The 24,284-nt window shown below is 40.8% G+C and overlaps 2 protein-coding genes and 1 pseudogene across 4 annotated transcripts in view; all 3 read right to left on the reverse strand.

The window, feature by feature from the left end:
• Nucleotides 1-20,701, reverse strand: part of LOC132216069 (zinc finger protein 501-like) — a 102,049-nt gene extending 81,348 nt beyond the window's left edge. The window contains exons 1-4 of one of the 3 annotated variants that reach the window (XM_059665127.1): nt 20,224-20,463; nt 18,745-18,871; nt 5,744-5,817; nt 1,432-2,990 (exon numbers count right to left, since the gene is read on the reverse strand). In XM_059665127.1, the coding sequence (XP_059521110.1) occupies nt 1,686-2,990; nt 5,744-5,817; nt 18,745-18,871; nt 20,224-20,295 (1,578 nt within the window). In that variant the 5' untranslated portion in view covers nt 20,296-20,463 and the 3' untranslated portion in view covers nt 1,432-1,685. Of the gene's footprint in view, nt 1-1,431; nt 2,991-5,743; nt 5,818-18,744; nt 18,872-20,223 lie in introns of those variants that run through there. The other 2 variants (XM_059665126.1, XM_059665125.1) reach the window with 2 other exon arrangements.
• The window catches only part of LOC132216070 (zinc finger protein 665-like), a 140,060-nt pseudogene that overhangs the window by 114,452 nt on the left and 1,324 nt on the right, over nt 1-24,284 (reverse strand).
• Nucleotides 1-24,284, reverse strand: part of LOC132216097 (zinc finger protein 501-like) — a 182,584-nt gene that overhangs the window by 29,274 nt on the left and 129,026 nt on the right. The gene's annotated exons all lie outside the window — the stretch shown is intronic.

The raw sequence follows: 24,284 nt of genomic DNA on the forward strand, positions 1-24,284 counted from the left end.
GGTGACATCAAATTCCTATCAATGATCTGGATCCAACAGTTTGTCCCAAACAAAATTATGAAGCCCCCAGTCCAGATAGAGACCTAGAGACAACATGACAGGAGATTCTTATACATATTAATGCTTCATGGGAATGTCAGGAAGTAGAGTAGAAGAGTATCCAATATCCAGTTTCTTTAATCATTGTGTGATCCTTTGGGTAGGCCCATGCAAAGCATCTGATATTACCAGCTTGTACAAATTCACAAGACACTGGAGAAGGAATACATGTGGCGCTTTCATTTCAATCACTGCTATCCTGCCGTCCCTGGGACTTACAGTCATGGCTAGGAAATCACTGCGGGGACAACTAACGCTTCTATGAATATAACTGTGGACATGCTGTCAATATACAAAAAACTTCTGATGAAAAAAAATTTTTTCAACCTCAACCCTGCCATGGTCTCTGGGATTCTCTTGGAAGAATGACCAATATCAAGCAACATTTAAGTAATTGACAACAAAATCTGTTTAACAAGGGCTGAATCCATCCCAAGAAAGAAAGTAATGAGGTAACACTGAGAAATTCTTTTTTAAAAATAAATCTTTATTGTTCAGAACATTAAAGTTGTTCCTCTTTTTTCCCCCCATAACTCCCCTCTACCCAGTTCCCACCCCACCCTCTGCCCTTACCCATCCCCACTGTCCTCATCCATAGGTGTACGATTTTTGTACAGTCTCTTTCCCCAGCCCCCACATCCCTTTCCCCCCCAAGAATGGTCAGTCCACTCCCTTTCTATGTCCCTGATTCTATTATATTCACCAGTTTACTATGTTCCTGAGATTTTTTATCCACTTGATTTTTAGATTCACTTGTTGATATGTAATTGTTGTTGATAATTTTTACCTTTACCTTTTTTCTTCTTCCTCTTCTAAAAGAATACCTTTCAGCATGTCATATAATACTGGTTTGGTGGTGATGAACTCCTTTACTTTTTTCTTATCAGTGAAGCTCTTTATCTGACCTTCAATTCTGAATGATAGCTTTGCTGGATAAAGTAATCTTGGTTGTAGGTTCTTGGTATTCATCACTTTGAATATTTCTTGCCACTCCCTTCTGGCCTGCATAGTTTCTGTTGAGAAATCAGCTGACAGTCGTATGGGTACTCCCTTGCAGGTAACTGACTTTTTTTCTCTTGCTGCTTTTAAGATTGTCTTTTGCTCTTGGCATTTTAATTATGATGAGTCTTGGTGTGGTCCTCTTTGGATTCCTTTTGTTTGGGGTTCTCTGCGCTTCCTGGGCTTGTAAGTCTATTTCTTTCACCAGGTAGGAGAAGTTTTCTGTCATTATTTCTTCAAATAGGTTTTCAATATCTTGCACTCTCTCTTCTTCTAGTACCCCTATAATTCGGATATTGGTACGCTTGAAGTTGTAGCAGAGTCTCCTTACACTATCTTGATATTTTTGGATTCTTTTTTCTTTTTGCTTTTCCGGTTGGTTTGTTTTTTTTTTTTTTTTTTTTTTTTGCTTCTTCACATTTTAACTCTTTGACTTGATTCTTGGGATCCTCTTGTCTGCTGTTGGATCTCTGTATATTATTCTTTATTTCAGTCAGTGTATGCTTAATTTCTAGTTGGTCCTTTTTCATATCCTCGGCTTCTCTCCAGTATGAACTCTGTTATGCGGACTAAGTTCTGGGGAGCATCTAGACTTTGCCATATTCTCCACATTTATAAAGCTTCTCTCCAGTATGAACCTTCTGATGTGTAGTAAGTTCTGAGGGTATTCTAAAGGCTTTGCCACATTCTCCACATTTATAAGGATTGTCTCCAGTATGAACTCTCTGATGCCTAGTACGGTGTGAGGATGTTGTAAAGGCTTTGCCACATTCTCTGCATTTATAAGGTTTCTCTCCAGTATGAACTCTCTTATGTGCAGTAAGTTCTGAGGACCTTCTAAAGACTTTGCCACATTCTCCACATTTATAAGGCTTCTCTCCCGTATGAACTCTCTGATGTGTAGTGAGGTGTGAGTACCATCTATAGGCTTTGCCACATTCTCCACACTTATAAGGCTTCTCAACAGTATGAACTCTCTGATGCATAGTGAGGTGTGAGTACGATCTATAGGCTTTGCCACATTCTCCACATTTTTGAGGCTCCTCTCCAGTATGAACTCTCTGATGCCTAGTAAGGTGTGAAGACCTTGTAAAGGCTTTGCCACATTCTCTACATTTATAAGGCTTCTCTCCAGTATGAACTCTCTTATGCAGAGTAAGTTCTGAGGACCTTCTAAAGACTTTGCCACATTCTCCACATTTATAAGGCTTCTTTCCAGTATGAACTCTCTGATGCGTAGTAAGCTGTGAGGACCATCTATAGGCTTTGCCACATTCTCCACATTTAAAAGGCTTCTCTCCAGTATGAACTCTCTGATGTATAGTAAGGTGTGAAGATCTTGTAAAGGCTTTGCCCCATTCTCCACATTTATAAGGCTTCTCTCCAGTATGAACTCTCTTATGCAGAGTAAGTTCTGAGGACCATCTAAAGACTTGGCCACATTCTACACATTTATAAGGCTTCTTTCCAGTATGAATTTTCTGATTTGGAATACAACCTGAAGACCAATTAGATATTTTACCAGAATCTTTACATGTATAAGGTTTTTCTCCATTACACATTTTTTCCATTTTATTTAGATTGAATATTTGACTGGACATTCTACCACAAGGATTCCAGTTGTCAGCCTCCTCCGTGGTATGAATATTCTCTTCTTCAGTGTAATTTGAATACTGCTGAAGAGACTGGACACATTTACTTCCTTTGTGTGTCTTCTCCACAATAAGAATAACCTGATGTGTATTGGGATTAGACATTTGGTCAATGACTTTTCCACTTTTATAATGGTCCTCTGCAAGCACCCTTCTCCACTGATGATTAAGATATGATTCTTGCTTAAAATGTTTCCAATGTTCAATCCATTGATAACTGCTCTCTCCATTATATGTACTCTAGTGACAATGGGAGATAGAAAGGCCTTTAGTGACAGTTATAACTTCATTAAACTTGTACACTTGTTCCATAAGAAACATAATGTGATATTCTTTAAACCAAGAGGGTTGTATAGAAAAACCTTTCCTAATTTATTAAAATTATAAACAAAAAATAAATACAAAACATTGTCGGAGAAGGAAGAATGAATCCCTGTTTAAAAGACTGCCAAATTGCCCTAGCTGGTTTGGTTCAGTGGATAGAGCGTTGGCTTGCAGACTGAAGGGTCCCGGGTTCGATTCTGGTCAAGGGCATGTACCTTGGTTGTGGGCATGTCCACAATGGGGAGTGTGCAGGAGGCAACTGATCACTGTTTCTAGCTCTTTATCCTTCTCCCTTCCTCCCTGTAAAAGAATCATTAATACATTTAAAAATAAATAAATAAATCTAATCTAATAATTGACAAACATGGTAATTGACCATACCTCTGCTACACTTCCCATTGGCTAATCAGCAGAATATGCAAATTAACCTAACCAAGATGGCAGCCGGCAGCTATGCAGCTGAAGCGAGCAGGAGGCTTGCTTGCTCCAATGATGGAGAAAGCCAAGGTTCCCCACCTGCCATGGCCCGGCTCTAAGCTGCGAAAGCAAAATTTTGATTTTAGAAGCTAAACGAACCCCAGATACCTGCTTTCAGCAGGCCCTGGCCTCAGAGCTGGAGCGGCAACAAAGTTTCAATTATAGAAGGTAAATAAATCCCTGCATAAAAAAAGAAAAAAAGGAGAGGCTGGGAACTTCCATCGCTGTCTTGGCCAGCCACTGTGAAGGGGGTGTTGACCAGCTGGAAACAGCCATCAGCCCCTCACCCAGACTGGCTAGGCACCCAAGCGGGACCCCCACCCTGTCTGAGACACACTTCAGGGCAAACTAGCCGGCCTCCACCTGTGCACCAGGCCTCTATCCTTTATAGTAAAAGGGTAATATGCAAACTGACCCTAACAGCAGAAAGACTGGGAATGACTGGTCACTACGACACACACTGACCCCCAGGGGGCAGATGTTCAATGCAGGAGCTGCCCTCTGGTGGTCAGTGAGCTTCCACATGGAGGAGCTCCGTGCAGTCACAAGCCAGGCTGATGGCTGCCAGTACAGCGGTGGTGGTGGGAGCCTCTCCTGCCTCCTCAGCAACACTAAGGATGTCCAACTGCAGCTTAGGCCTGCTCCCTGCTGGCAAGTGAACATCCCCCGAGGGCTGCCGGGCTGCCACAGGGATGTCTGATTGCCAGCTTAGGTCCAATCCCCCGAGGAACAGGCCTAAGCCAGCAGGTGGTCATCCCCCGAGGGGACCCAGTCTGCGAGAGGGTACAGCACGGGCTGAGGGACCCCACCACCCTAGTGCACAAAATTTTGTGCACGGGGCCTCTAGTAAATAAAGTAAAAGACTGCCAAATTGCCCAGCAAGCATGGCTCATTGGTTTAGCTTCAATGTATGATCAAGATAGTCATGGTTCCATTCCGGGTGAGGGCACAAGCCCTGGGTTTGGAATCGGTCCCCTGTATGAGGAATGCAGGAGGCAGCCAAGAAATGATTCTTTCTCACCAAAACCGGTTTGGCTCAGTGGATAGAGCGTCGGCCTGTGGACTGAAGGGTCCCAGGTTCGGTTCCGGTCAAGGGCATGTACCTGGGTTGCAGGCATATCCCCAGGAGGAGATGTGCAGGAGGCAGCTGATCGATGTTTCTCTCTCATCGATGCTTCTAACTCTCTATCTCTCTCCCTTCTTCCTCTCTGTAAAAAGTCAATAAAATATATATATATAAAAAAAAAGAAATGATTCTTTCTCATCATTGATGTGTGCCTTTCTCTCTTCCTCTATGTTCCTATCTAAAATCAATAAAAGTATATTTTCTAATAAAAAAATAATAAAATACCTAGCCTAATTGGCTCAGTGGATAGAGCATTACCCTGAGGACTGCAAGAACCCAGGTTCAATTTCAGTCAAGGGCACATGCTCTGGTTTCCGGTTTAATCCTCATGGGGGGCATGCAGGAGTCGGCTCAATGATGTTTCTCTCACTCTCTCCCTCTCACTACTTCTCTGAGTTTAATAAAAATATATTTAAAAGTAATAATAAGCCCTGGATGGTTTGGTTCAGACCATAAGAGCGTCAGCCTGCGGGCTGGGGGATCTCAGGTTCGATTCCGGTCAGGACAAGTACCTTGGTTTGCAGACACATCCCCAGGGAGCGTGCAGAAGGCAGCTGATCGATGTTTCTCTCTCATCGATGTTCGTAACTATCTAGCCCTCTCCCATCCTCTCTGTGAAAAATATATGTGTGTGTGTGTATAAAAATTAATAAGATTTCCAATTTAAATACATTTAAATTTTATAGGTACATTATAAATCTCTACATTTTAGACATGATTGCATGCAAGTATAATCCCACCCTGTATTTTAAGCAATTCAAAGGATTATTTATACTACAGACTATAATTCCTAGTTTTTCCAGATTTCCTTTCCAAGAATGCATAACAATAAAAAGTTGTTTTCGACTTTCACCTGCAGAAACACACTGATCTGCCAATGGAACTGACTTTAATATGGGAGGTTTCCAAAAAGCATAATACACTTGACCTGTATAGGTAACAACAATTTTGTTATGATAACTATTCCAGATTAGTTCTGTTTATATTAATTCCCTTTATTCTCATCACACTCTTCCAACGCTTTCATTACGTGTACATTATCAAAGCGACACCTTTTATATCTTACCAGTATTATTTCAGAGAATAAATCTTCTATTCCAGGCTTTGGAATAAAGGCCTGATCATCTTCTGATGACATACCTGAAAGAAAACAAATTTTCAAGTTTGACAATCAGGTGGTGAGTGCACTTTGAAGTTACCAGGAACTATAGGCCAAATGACAGTTTTGAGTACTCCAAGACCCACTGAAGGATTCAACAAAGCTCAAGATAGGTACAATGAGGAAAACTCACATCAAAGAGGGACAAAGAGCTGCCTACATTTGCAAATGATACCTGCTCAAACCCCCTGGCACACAATGGCAATATTATTGAAACACTCTTAATTACCAGTTTCTTCCCTGGGGAGAGAGAGGTATGAGGGAAGTCCATGTTCAATGATCTCCCTCTTTTGAAGCCTCTTGAACAAGTGCCTGTTGTGTATGACATAGAGTGTGAACAGAATGGCAGTGCACGGTGAGTGCCCTGTATTGGATGCTACAAATGAGAAATTGTTCGAGCACCATAAAAACTGCGGTACTGAACATCTATATGAAGCCTGAAAAGACACCGTGTGTCTGAGAAGGAAACAGAACATTTCCAACTGGGAAATTTAAACGGACAACCGAACCAAGAACACATATCCTGAAAATACTGTAGACCGAAAGGAGAATATCTTCCAGAGGTTATTATTTGTTTCTTCCATAGAAAGCATATTCAAAAGCCTGCTACTTTACAATTCAGGAATCTGAACAAAAGATAACAAGTCTTGACAAAAATCAAAAACAGAAAAAGTGTACCATCAGGAAAACAAAATAAATATATAAAAACTGGAATTACATTAATGAAAATACATTAATTATCTCAAAAAACTGGAAAATAAGTATCTTAATGTTGTAAAGAAGCGGAAAAAAGACGATATAATATCACGAAAATATTATATAATCAAAATAAAAATACAATGAGGAAGCATTTTACAAACATCACACCAAAAGAGGAAATTGAACTACATAAAACATGATTTAAAAAATAGGGTAGAATCATGAATTAAAGATGTGATCAACTCAAAACATCAAAGAATTTGCCTGAGAGTGGTGGCTCAGTGGTATAGCTTCTACCGATGAACAAGGAGGTCACAGTTTGGTCCCACATAAGAGCACAGGCCTGGGTTGAAGGATCGATTCCCCAATGTATAGGAGGCAGGCGATCAATGATTCTCTCTCTTCACTAATGTTTCTATTAGTCTCTCCCTTTCCTTTCCTCTCTGATATCAATAAAGATACATTTTTTTTAAATTAATAAATAATCAAAGAATTTGTATATAAATCATTAAAATTTTAATTCATTAACATTTTTATCAAGAGAAGCCAACAAATATCTGGAAATGTGAAGAGAATTTAAGGAACTCATGACACTATCAAATCAACCACCAAGGCAACCCCATAGAGAGAGAATAGTGAAAAGGAATAGGTAGCTTATATAAAAAATTAATCGTTTAAGATCCTGAAAATTGGAGAAAGAGACACAAATACAAGCAGTTCACACATATACAAATAGTGTTGAGATACTTAGATGTCTACATGTAAAAGAAGGAGTAAAGTTGGACTGTTATTAAACACCATATACAAATATTAAACCAAAGTGGATAAAAGATTCAAACATAAATCTCATAAGTCAATCTATTAAATGACAAGTTACAGAAACGTTTTTGTTTTTGTTTACAAATACATTTTTATTGATTTCAGAGAGGAAGGGAGAGGGAAAGAGAGATAGAAACATTAAGATATTCACTTAATGGCTGCCTCCTGCATGGCCCCTACTGGAGATGGAGCCTGCAACCTGCTCATGTGCCCTTCATCAGATTCCAATCCAGGACTCTTCTGTCCACAGGCTGACACTCTATCCACTGATGCCATCTGGCTAGGCCATAAAGAAAAGTTTTTATGATATTTAACTTTTTATTCTAGCACTAAGAGGAAAGGTAAACAAAGCATAATAGTCAAAAGGCATTGAACCCCGACAGGAAAATGGCAGAGGTATAGACAATGTGTCCTGTGCCTTGTCCCGGAGCAGATAAGGGTGAGCAGCTGAAACGGGTATCATATAGCCCGAATAAGCAGAAGATATTCAGCTGGGAGACAGTTTGCAGCTGGGAAAGACAGAGGACTCCCGGAGAAAGGAGACGGTTGGAGACTGCAGCTGAAATCTCTCCTGGAGCACCAGCTCAGCCAAGGAGACCACGCCATCTTGAGTGGCTGTAATTGGAAGCATATACATCCAAAGACACGCGTCCACGACATCCAGAGATTGGCTACTAACCTGGAAACAACAGATCTCAAGCATCGCGACTATGTGGACTCAGCAGAGCCCTGCTTCTCCTCACGGAAAGGTAAGATTTCACCTAAAGGTGTGGTTTGCAATTCAGGTTGGAGAAAGGAACACATGCGGGGGAAATCTGTGCCCCACAAAGTCCGCGGCTGTTGGGGCCAGCGTGATCCCCAAGTGTGGAAGGGCTCCCACAGGGCTGCTGGCAGAAGGGAACACTAAAAATAAGCCCATAGGTGGACTGGATGCAAAAAAGCAGCCTCGGATTTTGCCAGTGTGCTGAGTGATTAGTGCCAGGGGAGAGAGGCAACGCGGAAGAGACTGCACACAGAGCTGGAAGGTGGAGGGTTGCAAATTCGCACGACTACTCAGGCTCTTGTTTTTCCTCTTCCCATTAAATATTTGCATTTGATCATTAAACCCAGTGCATGGGATTGCCCAGTTGGGGTCACTCGCAGAGACTGCAGGGGAAAGTTGTTTTCGGGGAACCTGTGAAACAGAGCGGGAAGTAACTATTAAAGAACAGGCTTTAGGGCAATCGACTCTCCCAAACCAGTTTTAAGTGCGACAGGGAAAATAAACCCTAACTGCTGGATAGAGAGGACTAGCCTTGGAGGTCAATCCAGAAACACTGCCACCCAGGGGCTGATCCACGAACTGACTCTTCTATAAACACAAATAAAGGCAGTCTGGGAAACAAATACGGCCCGCCTTAAAATCAGGACTGGTTTACAACACGGAGGAAGAGTGTATTGCAGGGAAATTCAACAATCTCCTGAATACCTGGCAGGACTAAGGCTTGCCAAAAAGAAGAGTAGAGGGCCGAAACCGGTTTGGCTCAGTGGATAGAGCGTCGGCCTGCGGACTGAAAGGTCCCAGGTTCGAATCCGGTCAAGGGTTGCAGGCAAATCCCCAGTGGGAGATGTGCAGGAGGCAGCGGATTGATGTTTCTCTTTCATCGATGTTCCTAGCTCTCTATCTCTCTCCCTTCCTCTCTGTAAAAAAAAATCAATAAAATATATTAAAAAAAAAAAAAAGAAGAGTAGAGGAACTGAAGCACCTTCACTACTACACATTTTTTTTAATTCTTTTTTCACCTTTTAATTAAGAAACTACTTTTTTTTTCTTTTTTCATCACCTGATTTTACCTTTTGAATTACTACATTTTCATTTTTAACCAGTATTACTACTACTACCATTTTACCACTTTTTATTTTTTATTTTTTTTTTAAATATATTTTATTGATTTTTTACAGAGAGGAAGGGAGAGAGATAGAGAGTTAGAAACATCGGTGAGAGAGAAACATCGATCAGCTGCCTCCTGCACATCTCCCACTGGGGATGTGCCCGCAACCCAGGTACATGCCCCCAACCGGAATCGAACCTGGGACCCTTTAGTCCGCAGGCCGATGCTCTATCCACTGAGCCAAACCGGTTTCGGCTTTACCACTTTTTAAAGTGTCATTTTATTTTCTCCTTATTTTATTTTGGGATTAGTGTTCTATATTCTATTTTCATCGTTCCTTTAGCATCATTTTTCTCTACCTCATCTTCACCTTTATGCCAAAACTCTCTTCCTCACTTTTCCCGTTTTGTTGTCCTGTTTCTCCTACCCTATTCCTGGTTTAGATTTTCCCTATTCCTTCTTTTGCCCCCTAATTTTCATGCTACTTATATATCTAGTTTCTAATCCCCTGCTCTAAATCCATATACACCTCTCTCTTTCTTCACTATCCAAATTTTTTTTCTCTGTGTCGTTTTGTTATTGTTTGCTTGATTGTTGAGTATATTGGGGTTTTTTATGCTTGTTTGTGATATTTTTTTGCTTTTGCTTTTTCTTTTTCTATTGGTTTCCCCCCCCCCCCCCGTTATTTTTGTGCTTCTGTTTTCCCTCGCCTCGCTTGATATTAGTGGTTGTTTGTACTTTGCATTCATCTCCAGGGATCTGTTGCTAAAATTTGTTGGGATTAGTGGCGGTTCTTTTGGAGTTTTCTCCCCATATAAATAGTCTCTTCCCCTCTTCTTGTTTTTTTTTTTTTAAAAATATATTTTATTGATTTGTCACAGAGAGGAAGGGAGAGAGATAGAGAGTTAGAAACATCGATGAGAGAGAAACATCGATCAGCTGCCTCCTGCACATCTCCCACTGGGGATGTGCCCGTGACCCAGGTACATGCCCTTGACCGGAATCAAACCTGGGACCTTTCAGTCTGCAGGCCGATGCTCTATCCACTGAGCCAAACCGGTTTTGGCCCCTCTTCTATTTCATTCTTTCTCTTTTCTCTCTTACTTTTTTTTCTTTTTCTCCCTTTTCCCAATTTCATTTTTGCACTTTTTTTTTCTTTTTCTCTTTTATTTTCTCTTCTTTCTTCCTTATCTCCTAATTCTCTTTGCTCAGGTGGGCACCTTTATTTGGGGTTATTAATATCGTGAATACATCTGTGTTCAGTGCCTTGTTGTTGTGCCTTGTGTTGTATTTTGTGCCTTTAAATCAACGCAGCAGAGAGAGAACTACATAACCAAACACCTGGATGAGAGATCATGATGAGACAAAGAACCAGCCCACATATGAAAGAAAAACAGGCATAACCAGAAAAAGTAAACGAAATGGAGGCAATGGAGGCAAGCAACCTGTAAGAGAAAGAATTCAGAGAAATGGCTATAAAGTGGATGAAAAGAATGGAAGACAAATTCAACAATATGAGTAAGAACCAAGAGGAAATGAAGAAAGAACAAGAAGAAATGAAAAATGACATCACTGCTATAAAGAACTCAATAGAAAGCATTAAGAGTAGACTAGAAGAAGCAGAGGACTGCATCAGTGAGCTAGAAGACAAGGTAGGAAAAAATACCCAAGCAGAGCAGCTTCTAGAAAAAAAAAACTAAAAAGCAGGAAAAGAGCCTAAGAGAACTCTGGAACAACACAAAACGAAACAACATCCGAATAATAGGGGTGCCAGAAGGAGAGGAAATGGAGCAAGGAATAGAAAACCTGTTTGAAAAAATGACAGAAAACTTCCCTGATATAGGGAAGAAAAAAACACACACAAATCCAAGAAGATCACAGAGTCCCAAACAAAATGAACCCCAAAAGACTGACGTCAAGGCACATTATAATTAAATTGGCAAACACCAACGACAAAGCAAGAATCTTTTTTTTTTCTTTTTTTAAAATAGGTTTTATTGATTTTTTTTCACAGAGAGGAAGGGAAGGGGATAGAGAGTTAGAAACATTGATGAGAGAGAAACATCCATCAGCTGCCTCTTGCATACCACCGACTGGGGATGTGCCCACAACCAAGGTACATGCCCTTGGCCGGAATCGAACCCGGGACCCTTCAGCCCACAGGGCGACACTCTATCCACTGAGCCAAACAGGTCAGGGCAAAGCAAGAATCTTTTTTTTTAATATATTTTATTGATTTTTTTACAGAGAGGAAGGGAGAGGGATAGAGAACTAGAAACATCGATCAGCTGCCTCCTACACACTTCCCACCGGGGATGTGCCCGCAACCAAGGTACATGCCCTTGGCCGGAATCGAACCTGGGACCCTTCAGTCCACAGGCCGACGCTCTATCCACTGAGCCAAACCAGTCAGGGCAGCAAGAATCTTAAAAGCAGCCAGAGAGAGACAGAAAGTTAACTACAGAGGATCCCCCATCAGACTAGCGACGGATTTATCAACAGAAACACATCAGGCAAGAAGGGAATGGAATAAAATATACAAAGCCATGCAAAGGAAGGGTCTGAATCCAAGAATACTGTACTCAGCAAGGCTATCAATCAAAATTGAGGGTGAAATCAGGAGCTTCACAGACAAAAAAGGACTATGAGAGTTTATTACCACCAAACCAGCAATGCAAGAAATGCTAAAGGGTCTGCTATAAAAAGAAAAAATAGGAAATGAAGAAGGAACACAGGAGTAAAGAATAAAAATGGCGACAAACAAGTATCTATCAATAATAACTTTATTTTTTTAAATATATTCTAATTGATTTTTTACAGAGAGGAAGGGAGAGGGATAGAGAGTTAGAAACATCGATGAGAGAGAAACATCGATCAGCTGCCTCCTGCACACCCCCTACTGGGGATGCGCTCGCAACCAAGGTACATGCCCTTGACCGGAATCGAACCTGGGACCCTTCAGTCTGCAGGCTGACGCTCTATCCACTGAGCCAAACAGATCAGGGCAATAATAACTTTAAATGTACATGGATTAAATGCCCCAATCAAAAGACATAGGGTAAGTGAGTAGATAAGAAAACATGACCCATATATCTGCCGTCTACAGGAAACCCACCTCAGAAAAAAAGACGCACACAGACTGATGGTGAAGGGATGGAAAAAGGTTTTTCAGGCGAATGGAAGCGGAAAGAAAGCCAGAGTAGCAATACTTATATCTGACAAATTAGATCTCAGAGTGAAGGACATAAAAAGAGATAAGGAAGGCCACTTCATAACACTAAAGGGAGTAATCCAACAAGAGGAAACAACTTTGGTAAACAATATGCACCCAATATAGGAGCACCCAAATACATAAGAAATTTTCTGTAGGAGATCATGGGAGAGATTGACAGCAATACAATCATAGTAGGGGACTTTAACACCCCATTATCACTATTCAACAAATCTTCTAAACAAAAAATCAGCAAAGAAACATCAATCCTAAATGACTCACTAGATCAGATGGAATTGACATCTTCAGAACATTTCATCCCAAAGCTACAGAATATACATTCTTCTCAAGTGCACATCGGTAATTTTCAAAGATAGGCCATATATCGGGTCACAGGCAAAGTCTCTTCAAATGCAAGAAGATTGAAATCATATCAAGCATCTTCTCAGATCACAATGGCATAAAACTGGAAATCCACTACAATAAAAACAATCCAAAAAAACCAAACACTTGGAGATTAAACAGCACGCTATTAAACAATGACTGGGTTACCAGAGAGATCAAAGAAGAAATAAAAAACATCATGGCAACAAACGACAATGAAAACACAACAATCCAAAACGTATGGGACACAGCGAAAGCAGTCTTGAGAGGGAAGTTCATAGCTCTACAAGTCTACTGCAAGAAACAAGAAACAATGAGAATAAATTACCTAACCCTACAACTCAAAGAGTTAGAGAGAGAGCAACAAGAAAAGCCCAGTGTAAGCAGAAGGAAGGAAATAATAAAGATCAGAGCGGAGATAAACGACTCAGAGACCAAAAAAACAGTACAAAAGATCAACAAAACCAAGAGCTGGTTCTTTGAAAGGATAAACAAGATTGATAAACCTCGAGCCAGGCTCACCAAGAAACAAAGAGAGAGGATCCAAATAAACAAAATCAGAAATGAAAGAGGAGAAATAACAACAGACTCCACAGAAATATAAAGGATTGTTAGAAAATACTATGAACAACTCTACTCCAACAAACTAGACAACTTAGAGGAAATGGACATATTCCTAGAAAAATATAACCTTCCAAAACTTAATCAGGAAGAATATAAAAATCTTAATAGGCCAATAACTATGGAAGAAATTGAAGCAGCCATCAAAAAACTTCCAGCAAACAAAGCCCAGGACCAGACGGCTTCACAGGGGAGTTTTACCAAACATTCAAGGAAGAACTAAAACCTATCCTCCTCAGACTATTCCAAAAAATTCAAGAGGAAGGAACACTTCCAAGCTCATTCTATGAAGCCAGCATCACCCTAATTCCAAAACCAGATAAAAACAACACAATTAAAGAGAATTACAGGCCAATATCCCTCATGAACATAGATGCCAAAATCCTCAACAAAATCTTAGCAAATCGGATCCAGCAGTACATCAGAAAGATCATACACCATGACCAAGTAGGATTTATCCCAGGGATGCAAGGATGGTACAATATCCGCAAATCAATAAACGTGATTCACCACATAAACAAATTGAGAGATAAAAACCACAGTCATATCAATTGATGCAGAAAAAACTTTCGACAAAATTCAACACCCTTTCTTGATAAAAACTCTCAGCAAGGTAGGAATAGAAGGATCATACCTCAACATAATAAAAGCCATCTATGACAAACCCACAGCCAACATCATAATCAAGGGGCAAAAACTAAAACCATTTCCTCTAAGAACAGGAACAAGACAGGGATGCCCACTCTCACCACTCCTGTTCAACATAGTACTAGAAGTATTAGCCATTGCAATTAGACAAGAAGAAGAAAGAAAAGGCATCCAAATTGAAAGAGAAGAAGTAAAACTGTCCTTATTTGCATATGACCTGATACTGTACATAGAAAACCCTAAAGACTCCATCAAAAAATTATTAGACTTAATAAATGAATGCGGCAATGTAGCTGGATACAAAATTAATGCCAAGAAATCTAAGGCATTTCTTTACACCAATAGTGAACTTACAGAAAGTGAGACTAAAAAAGGAATCCCATTTACCATTGCACCAAAAAAATTAAGATACCTAGGAATAAACTTAACTAAGGAGGTAAAAAACTTATATGTGAAAAACTACAGGACACTGAAAAAAGAGATAGAGGAAGACATAAACAGTTGGAAGAACATACCGTGTTCATGGATTGGTAGAATCAACATCATCAAAATGTCCATACTACCCAAAGCAATCTATAGATTCAATGCAATCCCCATTAAATTACCAATGGCATATTTCACAGATCTAGAACGAACGTTCCAAAAATTCATCTGGAATAAAAAAAGACCTCGAATAGCTGCAGCAACCCTGAGAAAGAAGAACGAAGTAGGTGGGATCTCAATACCAGATATCAAACTGTATATTACAAAGCCACTTTTCTTAAAACAGCTTGGTACTGGCACAAGAACAGACATATAGATCAATGGAATAGAATAGAGGCCCCAGAAATCGACCCAAACCACTATGCCCAATTAATATTCGACAAAGGAGGCAAGAGCATACAATGGAGTCAAGACAGTCTCTTCAATAAATGGTGTTGGGAAAATTGGACAGATACATGCAAAAAGATGAAACTAGACCATCAACTCACATCATACACAAAAATAAACTCAAAATGGATAAAAGACTTAAAAGAAAGACGGGAAAACAATGAAAATACTTGAGGAATCCACAGGCAGCAAAATCGCAAACATATGCCGAAGGAATTTCTTCTCTGATAATGCTCCTAGGGCAATGGAAACTAAAGAGAAAATAAACAAATGGGACTACATCATAATAAAAGGCTTTTGCACAGCAAAGGAAACCATCAACAAAACAACAAGAAGACCCACTACATGGAGAACATATTTTCCAATGATATCATCAATAAGAGTTTAATCTCCAACATTTACAGGGAACTCATGAAACTTAACAATAGGAAGATAAACAATCCAATAAAAAAATGGGCAACGGACCTAGATAGACACTTTTTGAAAGAGGACATACAGAAGGCTGAAAGACATATGAAAATATGCTCAAAGTCACTAATTATACGAGAGATGCAAATCAAAACGACAATGCGGTATCATCTCACACCTGTCAGAATGGCTATCATCAACAAATCAACAAACAACAAGTGCTGGAGAGGATGTGGAGAAAAAGGAACATTCATGCACTGCTGGTGGGAATGCAGACTGGTGCAGCCACTGTGGAGAACAGTATGGATCTTCCTCAAAAAACTAAAAATGGAACACCCATTTGACCCAGTGATCCCACTTCCAGGAATATATCCCAAGAAACCAGAAACACCAATCAGAAAGGATATATGCACCCCTATGTTCATAGCAGCACAATTCACCCTAGCTAAGATTTGGAAACAGCCTAAGTGCCCATCAGCAGATGAGTGGATTAAAAAACTGTAGTACATCTACACAATGGAATACTATGCTGCTGTAAAAAAGAAGGAACTCTTGCCTTTTGCAACAGCATGGATGGAACTGGAGAGCATTATGCTAAGTGAAATAAGCCAGTCAGATAAAGATAAATACCACATGATCTCAATCATTTGTGGAATACAGAGAACAACATAGACTGATGAACAGGGACAGATCCAAAGACAGAGAAACAGCGATCAGACTATCAATCCCCAAAAGGAAAGTAGGGGAGGGAGGGGGTAAGGGGAAGAGATCAACCAAAGGACTTGTATGCATGCATATAAGCCAAACCAATGGACATGGACAACAGGGGGATGAGAGCATGAGTGAGGGCGGGGTGGGTAGGATGGGGGTTAATGGGGGGGATGAGGACACATTTGTAATACCTTAAGTAATAAAGAATTTATTTAAAAAGGCATTAAACCCCATATTAAAATAACTTCACATTAAAGGAAATTGTCCGTGCACTCAAAATACAAGCAGGGAAATGGGAAAAAAGGTCTCCAAAGCATATTATCTGATAAGTAGTTAACAGCTATAATTTATACAGACCTTTTACAAATCAACATGAAAAAAGAAGTAACACAACTTTTAAAATGTCCAAAGCTATATGGTTAACTAATGTGTAAGATAGAAGGCAAGACCACACAAAAGGGAAAGACAGATTCTTCAAGAAGTAGTGTAACAAAAACAAAACAGGTACATGCAAAAATTATAAAACTTGCCCTAGCCGGTTTGGCTCAGTGGATAGAGCAGCGGCCTGCGGACTGAAAGGTCCCAGGTTCGATTCTGGTCAAGGGCATGTACCTTGGTTGCGGGCACAGCCCCAGTAGGGGGTGTGCAGGAGGCAGCTGATCGAGTTGCTCTCTCATTGATGTTTCTAACTCTCTATCCCTCTCCCTTCCTCTCTGTAAAAAAAATCAATAAAGTATATATTTTTTAAAAAATTATAAAGCTAGACTCCATTAATAGGCCACTAACCAAAATGAAATCAGAATGGATTAACATCTAAAATTCGAGACCTGAAGGCAATGAAAGCATTGGAAGAAATCATAGTCAATGAACTTTACCATCACTCTGGAAAATACTGGTTTGTTTTTTTTGTTTTTTTTTTTTTAAATACTGGTTTGTATGTATCTTTTCAAGCATAACAAAAAAGCTAAAAAAAAAGAAATGAGACTACAAAAGAATAAGTTTGGCCGAGCCCGGTTTGGCTCAGTGGATGGAGCGTCGGCCTGCGGACTGAAGGGTCCCAGGTTCGATTCCGGTCAAGGGCATGTACCTGGGTTGCGGGCACATCCCCAGTGGGAGATGTGCAGGAGGCGGCTGATCGATGTTTCTCTCTCATCGATGTTTCTAACTCTCTATCTCTCTCCCTTCCTCTCTGTAAAAAATCAATAAAATATATTTAAAAAAAAAAAAAAAAAGAATAAGTTTGGCATACCAAAGAAACCACCGAGAAACAGCAACAACAAAAGTCATGTTACATCCTCAAAAGCTAAAGATGCAAAATATCTAAGGAACTCACACAACTTAACAGCAAAAAGACAATATGATGGAAAAATGGGCAGAGGACCTGAATAGACATTTCCCAAACAGGATATAAAGATTCCCAATGGACATATTAAAAGATGTTAAACTGTTCAACTCATTCATCATCAGAGAAATGTAAATGGAGACCACCTGAAATACCACCGAACACCTAACAGGATGCCAATCATCCATAAATCAATAAAAAATGACAAGTATTACCAATTAAGTGGAGAAATGAGAACAGTGATGTACTGTCAGCAACATTATAAATACATTGGTGCAGCCACTAACAAAACACAATGATTTTCCAATACTTACTAAAGATACCAGGAAACCAGTGATTCCATATCCGGCCATTTATACAGAGAACACATATGGTCAGGGCACATATAAAAAAAATCAATTGCCGAAACCGGTTTGGCTCAGTGGATAGAGCGTTGGCTTGTGGACTGAAGAGTCCCAGGTTCGATTCCGGTCAAGGGCATGTACCTGGGTTGTGGGCACATCCCCAGTGGGGGGTGTGCAGGAGGCAGCTGATCGATGTTTCTCTCTCATCGATGTTTCTAGCTCTCTATCTCTCTCCCTTCCTCTCTGTAAAAAAATCAATAAAATTTATTTTTAAAAAAAATCAATTAATGCCCAGCTGAAGTTTCTATCTCTCCTAACTCGTCCTTCCTCCCTGAATTCAACAAAATCTTAAAAAAAATCAAACAATAAAAGAAAATGGAAAAAAAAATGGGAAAAAAAGAAAAAAAAAAAGAAAATGGAGTGTGAATTTTTATAGAGGCTTTCCCATTTGCAATCCAGACTGTCATCTGGCCAGAAGACGTGGTAGAATATTACAATATTCTAGAAAATGATTTCCTAAAATATTCTTTTCTGATAGTACCTTAATAAGTGTAGACAACACGTAATGTGTGCAAACACTGAGTTCTTAATTCACATACATCAAAAAGCCTTTCTTTTATATCGTAAGGACCCCCAATTTGTTCGTTTTTAAAAATATATATTTTTTTATTGGTTTCAGAGGCAATGGAGAGGGAGAGAAAGAGAAACATCAATGATGAGAATCACTGACAGGATATCTCCTGCACGCCCCCCACTAGGGAGCAAGCCAGCCACCCTGAAATCATCCCTGACCAGAATCAAACCTAGGACATTTCAGTCTGCAGACCAGCGCTCTATCCACTGAGCCAAAGGAGTTAGGGCTCAATTTGTCCCTTGAGAACAAGAATTTAAAAGAGAAAGCAAAAGCACCTAGAGATGTTAAAATAATAAAGGAAAACCCTGCAGGTGGAGTAGGAACTAGGGAAGGAAGTCATCCTCACCCAGGGAGGCCAGGTTGCTGCAGTTCTCCACCATCACCTCCAGGTACAATTTCCGCTGAGCTGGGTCCAGATATTCCCACTCCTGCTGAGAGAAATGTATGGCCACATCCCTGAAGTTCAACGGTCCCTGAAAGAAAATAAATATTTACCAAGAGGTCACCAGAAGAGTTCACAATGTCACGCAACATTAAAACAGTCTTAGGAAAAGAGGTTGGGACCTACGGGAGTATCCTGAATCACCCATAAGATCACTTTGCCCCAGTAACTTTCCTTGATATGATTTCGAACACTGACAAATGAGGATGACATATATCAACACATTCCAGATATAGATTTACGTTTACAGGAAAAAAACTTTAAAATTAAGGTAAAGCCCTGGCTAGTTTGGCTCAGTGGATACAGTGTCAGACTAGGCACTTAAGAGTCCCGGGATTGCCCTAGCCGGTTTGGCTCAGTGGATGGAGCACCAGCCTGCGGACCAAAGGGTCCTGGGTTAGATCCTGGTCAGGGCACGTGCTTTAGTCGGAGGCAACCAATCGATGTGTTTTTCTCACATCGATGATTCTGTGTTTCCCACTCTCTTCCAATCTCCCTAAAAATCAATGGAAAAATATCAGATGAGGATAAATAAAATAAAACAAAACAAAACAAAATAAAAAATAGTAAAAAAAAAGTCGCGGGATTAATTCTGGTTGCACGCTCGATCCCCAGTAGGGGGTGAGCAGGAGGCAGCCGATCAATAATTCTCTCTCATCATTGATGTTTCTCTCTCTCTCTCTCTTTTATTCTCAAAAATTAATAAAAATATATTTTAAAATAAATAAATAATAAAATAAAGGTATGGACACAGGCATATAGATTTCTGAATGCTGTGTTTGCATTGCTCAGCGTCAGTGGTGTATGTCATTTTCAGCTGGAAATGTCATGCTCACTTGGAAGTACAAGGACTTCTCAAGTGTGAAGTAGACCACAAAGAAATGAACTTCTGCCGAACCGGTTTGGCTCAGTGGATAGAGCATCGGCCTGTGGACTCAAGGGTTCCAGGTTCGATTCCGGTTAAGGACATGTACCTTGGTTGCGGGCACATCCCCAGTTGGGGGGTGTGCAGGAGGCAGCTGATCAATGTTTCTCTCTCATCAATGTTTCTAAATCTCTATCCCTCTCTCTTCCTCTCTGGAAAAAGTCAATAAAATATATTTTTTTAAAAAAAGAAAAAAAGAAAAGAAATGAACTTCTTTAGAGACACAGATTCTGATCCAGGTTCTGAGATGGGGGCCTGTGTTTTCCACATGTGTCACAAGATCACTTTTTACCTGTGATGCCAATGTTTCTGCATCATGTGCCATACATTTGAATACTCAGAAAAAGAAAACACAAGAAAAAATTCATATGGAACTTTGAACTAAAATGGTTTGTTAATGGAATTCAGTTCTCATGAAATAGGACACATAGGAACTACAATCCTATTTAGAAATACACTATGAATAATCTTAGAACAAGATTATTCTGCTTGGTCCACTGGTGTTGCTCAGTGGTTAAGCACTGAACCATGCACCAAGAGGTCAATGATTAGATTCCTGGTCGTGGCACATGACCAGGTTATGGGCTCAATCCTCAGTGTGGGGTGTGCAGGAGGCAGCCGATCAATATTGCTCTCTCATCATTCATTGATATTTCTATTTCTCTCTACCTCTACCTTCATTTCTGAAATAGATAAATATGTACTTGAGAAAAAAAACGAAAAAATAGCTGAAAAAATAATGTTAACAATTAAAGCACAGAGACACACATTTTACAACTATGAAATCAAGATGGTTTAGTGATTCTGTAAATCTCATGAATCTATTTGTGTATGATCCTCTTTGTGTTTTATAAACAAACTAGTAGCCCGGTTCATGAAATTCGTGCACATTAAAAGGAAATTAGAGGTAATATTTTAATATTGCTATTTGCCCTTTCTCTATAACAGAAGTGTCCGGCTGGACCCACCTCCATTGGGCAACACCTAGACCCAGCCGGCCCCATCCAAGTCAAGCTCTGCCAGGTGGGGGATCCAGCCTCCCATCCCAGTGCTGTGGTAGGGGGCGCGGCCTCAGGGGGACCCCCAACCTTGCCACGACATCGGGATCCGCCTCCATGGCTCCACACGCATGCAACCTCCTGGTGATGGATTGTGACAGCGTGAAGGCATCACAGACTGATGGCATGAGGGCGTGAAGACCATTTGAATATTAGCTCTTTATTATATAGGATAAGGAGAGAAACATAAGTATACAAAACAAGTTAAATCTAGTTTCCTTTTTGTGGTTGTAAACCCTCACGTGGGGAGATTTTTTTCCATTGAGTTTTTGAGAGTGGAAGGCAGGGAGGTAGAGGGTGAAAAGGACAGAGAGAGACAGAGACAGAGACAGAGAGAGACCGAGAGAGATAGAGAGAAACATCAATTTGAAAGAGACACAGAGATATATGTATTCACTGCCTACCACAGATACCCAGGAACTACTTGCCCAGGACTTGGACCAAGAATTGAAACCTAATCCACACCAGCCTGGGGGAACTAATTTTTCTTTTTTATTTTTTTTAATATATTTTATTGATTTTTTACAGAGAGGAATGGAGAGAGATAGAGAGCTAGAAACATCGATGAGGGAGAAACATCGATCAGCTGCCTCCTGCACATCTCCCACTGGGGATGCGCCCGCAACCCAGGTACATGCCCTCGACCGCAATCGAACCCGGGACCCTTCAGTCCGCAGGCCGACGCTCTATCCACTGAGCCAAACCGGTTTCGGCAACTAATTTTTCTTATCAGTACAATTCCTTCAACATTTTTATGTGTCATTAGTGGAGAGCTATTTCGTAGAAATTTAATGAAATTGAACATACATTAATAATATCATTCTTGGAAACTTCCTAGAAAATACAAAAAGTGATCATATAGGGTATGTTCATGATGGAAGTATAGAATATAATGAAAATTTAAAGAATCAAACCTGATTAGTTAAAGCTCCCATGCAAAAGCCAATCATCTGTAGGAAATAAAAGTAAGTCCTTCATTTTCCAAAGGAAACGCAAACTAAGAAGAGGGACATTTCCAGATGTGAAGTGATGGTCTTTGCACAAATTTCATTAAATCGCTACTATACCCTTGTTCCTGAGAACGTCAGGTCACCACTGCTGTGACATTACTTCCAAATATACCTCAATAAAGAAGGAATTATGTGGAAATGATCACAAATAAACATTAATTTTTCCAAGTGTCAATCCACAGATACCTCTCATGTTCTGTAAGCTAATAGAATATTTACCTGCTAAGTATTTCATGCTAATCTAGTGAGCAAGACACTTCTATTTACTATTTACTCTTCTTTCTGAACTTTCTGGGCTATCCTGAGCAGTAAAATGTGCATTTTCTTACCCCTGACCAAGAGCTGATGCGGCAGCCACTTGAATCTAAAACCTACATTTCCCTTCCTCAAGACACAAGAGCCTCTGACCCCATCCCAATAGGGATGTTAGACATGCCTGCCTTTCCAGGTGGATCTGTCACAAAAGGGATGTTCTGAATAGTTGAAAGTTGTTAATTAAAGGAGGGAATGCTTCCTGACCTTGGGGAGGCTGCATAATATAAAGGCAGAGAAGGCTCTAGGAAAAAGGAGAAATAGGGCCTGGCCAGTGAGGCTCAGAGATAGAGTGTTGACCCGTGAACCAGGAGGGCAGGTTTCCATTCCTGGTCAGGGCACACTCAAGGTTTCAGACTGGATACCCAGTGGAGGGAATGCAGTAGGCAGTTGATGAATGATTGTCTCTGCTCATTGATGTTTCTCTCTCTCACTCTCTCCCTATTCCTTACATTCTGAAATCAATAAAAACATACATTAAAAAAGAGAGAGGGAAATATAGAAATTGCTGACACTGACTATGATAAGGAAAAAGGAATTGAACGGTTTGGCTCAGTGGACAGAGTGTCGGCCTGCGGACTGAAGGATCCCGGGTTTGATTCTCGTCAGGGACATATACCTTGGTTGTGGGCACATCTCCAATAGGAGGTGTGCAGGAGGCAGCTGATCGATGTGTCTCTCTCAAGGATGTTTCTAACAACTATCCCTCTCCCTTCCTTTCTGTAAAAAATCAATAAAAATATATTTGGGAAAAAAAATAAAAAAGGAAACAAATAAGGAAAGGAAAAAAACCTGGAAAGGCAAGAACACCAAAAGTAGAGAAATATGGAGGAGAGGAAGGAGCCCCAGAGAGATGAAGGGGACTGAGAGGGAGAGGGGTCCTGGTGAACAGAAGTGGAGGCAAGAAAGGGGAGGCACTTCAGGTAGAGAGACTGGTTCAAGGTGAAGAATTGGGGGAGGGAGTGCAGGGACAGAATGGGGGGTTGAGGAATGACGGAGCAGAGGGAGAGCAGCACTGAGTCAGCCCACTGTGGGTAACAAGACAGACTGTAACAGGCAGCAGAGGGGACACAGGTGTGGGAAGGGAAAGAGAAATATGTACACAGATGTTCACAGAAAAGCAAACAGCCCGTTACCAAGGACACATCTTTTACCTGAGAAGCAGCCATTTGATCGTGGTCCTGATCCGGGTCTGGGATGTTTCCTCAGGTGACACTATGTTGAGGAGTCACAGCCTGTTAATCAGCTCACGTCACATTCACAGTCAGAAGGACCTGGAAATTAGGAAAAGGCCACGCCCTCCTGTCCTCGGTCACAGGAGAGAGTGAGGAACAGTGAGTTCTACATGGAGACCACACTGTGAAATTTTGAATGTGTCTCTTCATGTGTCTCTCCTTTCAAAGACTTCCACAACCTCCTACAGAAATGAGAATGTGAGCTGCTGTCCCAATGCCCCAGAGCACCCCCTTAACTCCCTTGAACAAAGCCTGCTCCCCACTCTCACAAAGGCATCCTGCAACCCTCCTGCTAATCCCTGTCCTCGCCTTCCATCACCTGGAGGCCCTCAGTAACCAATGAGGCCCCACCCAGAGCAGCTGTCCACCTCCATGGGGGAAAGCCCACCTGAAAGCATTTCTAGAAGCTCCTCAGGGGATCTGGGAAAACCCAGAGAATTTATCTCAGGATGTTTTTAAATAATAAATTAAGTGTCAGACATAGAAAAAGTAAATCCATGGAAGCAGCACACACAGAGAGAGACACAAACACCACAGCAACAAAGCTAAGGCTTCTAATATTCCGTGAAAAGGCATCAAGTGGTGACAAACCCAGGTCACCTCCTCCTTGCCATCCGAGGAATGACACATGAGCAACAGACAAGTCTCTCCCCTCTGAGTGAATAAGAGTTGCAATTGGAAGCAAATTATTATAAAAGTAGAGGCCTGGTGCATGAAATTTGTGCGGGGGGTGGGGGAGGGGGTCCCTAAGTCTGACCTGTACCCTCTCCAATCCGGGACCCCTTGGGGGATATCTGACTGACAGTTTAGACCCAATCCCATATGATTCGGGCCTAAACAGGCAGTCAGACTTTCCCCTCGCAATGCGGGACCTCTGGCTCCTATCTGAACACCTGCATGCATG

The sequence above is a fragment of the Myotis daubentonii genome, chromosome 15 (assembly GCF_963259705.1).
Source record: "Myotis daubentonii chromosome 15, mMyoDau2.1, whole genome shotgun sequence".
Classification (NCBI taxonomy): Eukaryota; Metazoa; Chordata; class Mammalia; order Chiroptera; family Vespertilionidae; genus Myotis; species Myotis daubentonii.